General features: G+C 44.4%; 1 protein-coding gene across 1 annotated transcript in view; it reads right to left on the reverse strand.

The window, feature by feature from the left end:
- The window catches only part of MMRN2 (multimerin 2), a 22323-nt gene extending 20724 nt beyond the window's left edge, over positions 1–1599 (reverse strand). Inside the window, exon 1 of the mRNA XM_009633775.2 lies at positions 427–1599. Coding sequence (XP_009632070.1) covers positions 427–704 — 278 coding nt within the window. The 5' untranslated portion in view covers positions 705–1599. The remainder of the gene's footprint in view (positions 1–426) is intronic.
- Between the last annotated feature and the right edge of the window lie 1243 nt (positions 1600–2842).

A 2842-nucleotide genomic window follows, 5' to 3' on the forward strand; every position in this document is an offset into this window, starting at 1 on the left:
TCCCTTTCCCTTCCCAAGGCCCAAGAAATAATCGGCATTGGTTTGTGATGGGAAAAAGTCAGTAAGGTAAAATTCACCTAGTTCTGCTTTGCCAGAAACAGCGTTTTGTTTTATAGTGCTACAGCAAACTGGAAGGCTTTGTATCTCCCAGGGGTGTCCAGAGACCGAAGCCCATTCTGCCATCTCGAACTAGGATAATTGGGCCGGTCCCATCTGTAGCTTCATCTTCCACAAGTAATTCAGCTTTCTGTTTCTGTAGTTAAAACATTTCAAACCCTCCTGTTTGGATATGGATTGATCCCTAAAATCTGATCTATTTTAAGGAGAGACTTCTATCAAAAGTGGTTCTTTATCAGCAGATTATAAAGGTATCAGGCAGGATTGCCCTATCATCATGTGCAAGACAGACACGTTTGGGGTACTTACCCATTTCGGGACTGTGGGCTCGCAGCTTCAAAATCCTCTCTCTCTCCCTGATGCGAGGAGGTCATACTTGAAGGGTAATCTCGAGGGTCCTCCCTGAGCCCTTCTGCCCCCCAAAAACCTTCTTCCTCCTGCGACAGAGGAGTCCTCTGGGGGTGTGCAGAGGTGTCGTAAACTTGTGGCTTGTGCACTGAACCATCGTGGTATCCATGATGGTCTGAGTGTTTGACCAGCTTTGCCAACCCTATCGTATTGCAGATGAGCAAAAGCTTCACCAGCATCGTGGGGCTTTTCCCACCCAGTTACACCTGCCTCTTGTTCTCTCCTCTGAAGCGCAGCCTGATTTAATTCAGGAATGCTCCGGCAATATTCTTTAACTGGAAAGTTGGAAGAAGGAAGGGAAAAAAAAAAATAAAAAATTTGTAACAAAGAGCGGAAAAAGCTTTCGACCCTCCCAGCTACTGTGGAAACGTCCGTGGCTGTTGAACAATGTGAGCCTGGTTCCTGTGTGGGGCTCAAACGTCTCTGACAGAGAGAAAAAAAAGGTGGTAGGAATACAGCTTATTTAAGGAACTTCTGAGCTTGGCTGCCTTCTAAACTTATCTGCGAACAGGAACTTGGCTTTTATCAACTGCCTTCTCCCTCAGGCACAGGAAAAGGATGTTAGCTTAAAGGAAAGGAAGAGAAAAGAAAGGAAAGAAAATATTGAGTGGTGTAACAGACCCTTGTTATGGTGCCAGAAAATGTCACAGGCCTCCTTGCGCCGGTGTCTGCACATGGGGGTTTTATTCTACAATTTAAAGGCTGGAATACCCTGGCTTTAGCAGCATAGTACTCGTGGTACGTACAACCATATGTACATGTGGGCGTGAAGGGATTCAGAGTAAATGCACAGCAAAAAAGAGTTTACAAACATCCATTTCTGTGCGGCCTTTGCAAAGCAGCTCTGTGAATCCGACTCTGTTCCCACCAGAGTGGAAGATTTCCACGAAGCAGTCCTTCAGAGTGGTCGGGATTACGGAGCGTTTTTATGAATCTCTGTTTGGATTGTCATCTCTGGATTTCACGCCTAATTTTTTTTGTGCATTTTTAATTAGCATTACAAAAAAAACACTTGCCAAGAGCTGCTGCAAAGAGCTACCTCCGTCACCACGTCCTAATAATAAGAAAAAGGCTGTGGAGGTTGGATGTAGTTTTCTTAACGGTTTTGCTTTACTTGATGGTGCTGCTTTTAGTTTTGTTGCTATCATTAACTGTATTTCTTTTCTCGCTGTCTTGCAGGGTGATGTACCCTGGCATTTTTAAGAAAAAAATGAGGGAGGATGATGCTGCAGTAACAAAAGAGGTGGGAATTGTGGTGCAGGACTGCTAGCTCATGTCTCAGTTTGAATGATGAGATGCACGGCCCAAGGTTCAGCACGTCCTGCAGAGCACTGAATGTAAAGCTCTTCTGGAGTCATTCCAATGCCAGCTGAAAAATAGAGGATAAAATCTCTCTAGGGTTTTGGAAGGCCTTGTTATTAAAGGCTGTGGATTTGCATCTCCTTATCACTGGTTGGATCTGGACCCCTCTCCTTCTAATTGCCCCTCTTTTATGCTTAATGGAAGAATCTAGAAAACTGCAGAAATGCCCTTATGACATGAAAAATGACCTGTGACATATGACATATGAAATGACCTGTGACAGACACCGCTGTGTAAGAGCAATTAAACCCCAGGGCAGCGACAGTGGCATGTGGGGCAAAGCAGAGAGAGATTTTGATAATTTTAAGGGCAAAACCTGCTCTTGCTGTTGAAGTTACTTCTCCAGGGAGATGAAATCACAAGCTCTGGACTGAAGACTGAAAGAAATAAGCAACTTCCCTCTGTTCCTTCCTGCTGCTTATATTTCAGAATCGTGTGCATCCTGCTATAACGCATGTTAATGTGTGAATATTTTATGTGCCAGGTTTCACATACAAGTGTGCCTTCCTTACAACCAACTGGATGTGACCTAAGTGTTCTGTATATTTACTTAATAAGACCCGTTATTGGGGAGGAACTGAAACAAACATGAGTCAAACCAAACAGGTTATAACCTGAACTGCTGTGTGGTTGTGGCTTGCAAAAAGTGATTTTTGTGCTACGGATATTGAAGTTGTCCTACTCATGACCTACTTCCAACCCCCTTGGACTTGTCTTTCAATATATACCTTTCCACTTAGTCTTAACTCAGCTGTTAAATCTTTATTCTTCGTGGCTGTGACACCTCCTAAGTGGTGGGGCAATGTTTCTGTGCCTGGCTTGGAAGATCCGCTGCTCCTTCAGGTGCAAGAACCCGTTCCCTGTGCCATTGTACCAGTGCTGCCTACGAGTGCAGCGATCAGGAGGCACAGGTTGCTCAGCCATTTGCAAGTTAATAATTCAGCCGGCATTTTTG

This window comes from Egretta garzetta, unplaced genomic scaffold (genome assembly GCF_000687185.1).
Source record: "Egretta garzetta isolate BGI_Z169 unplaced genomic scaffold, ASM68718v1 scaffold280, whole genome shotgun sequence".
In the NCBI taxonomy this organism is placed as follows: domain Eukaryota; kingdom Metazoa; phylum Chordata; class Aves; order Pelecaniformes; family Ardeidae; genus Egretta; species Egretta garzetta.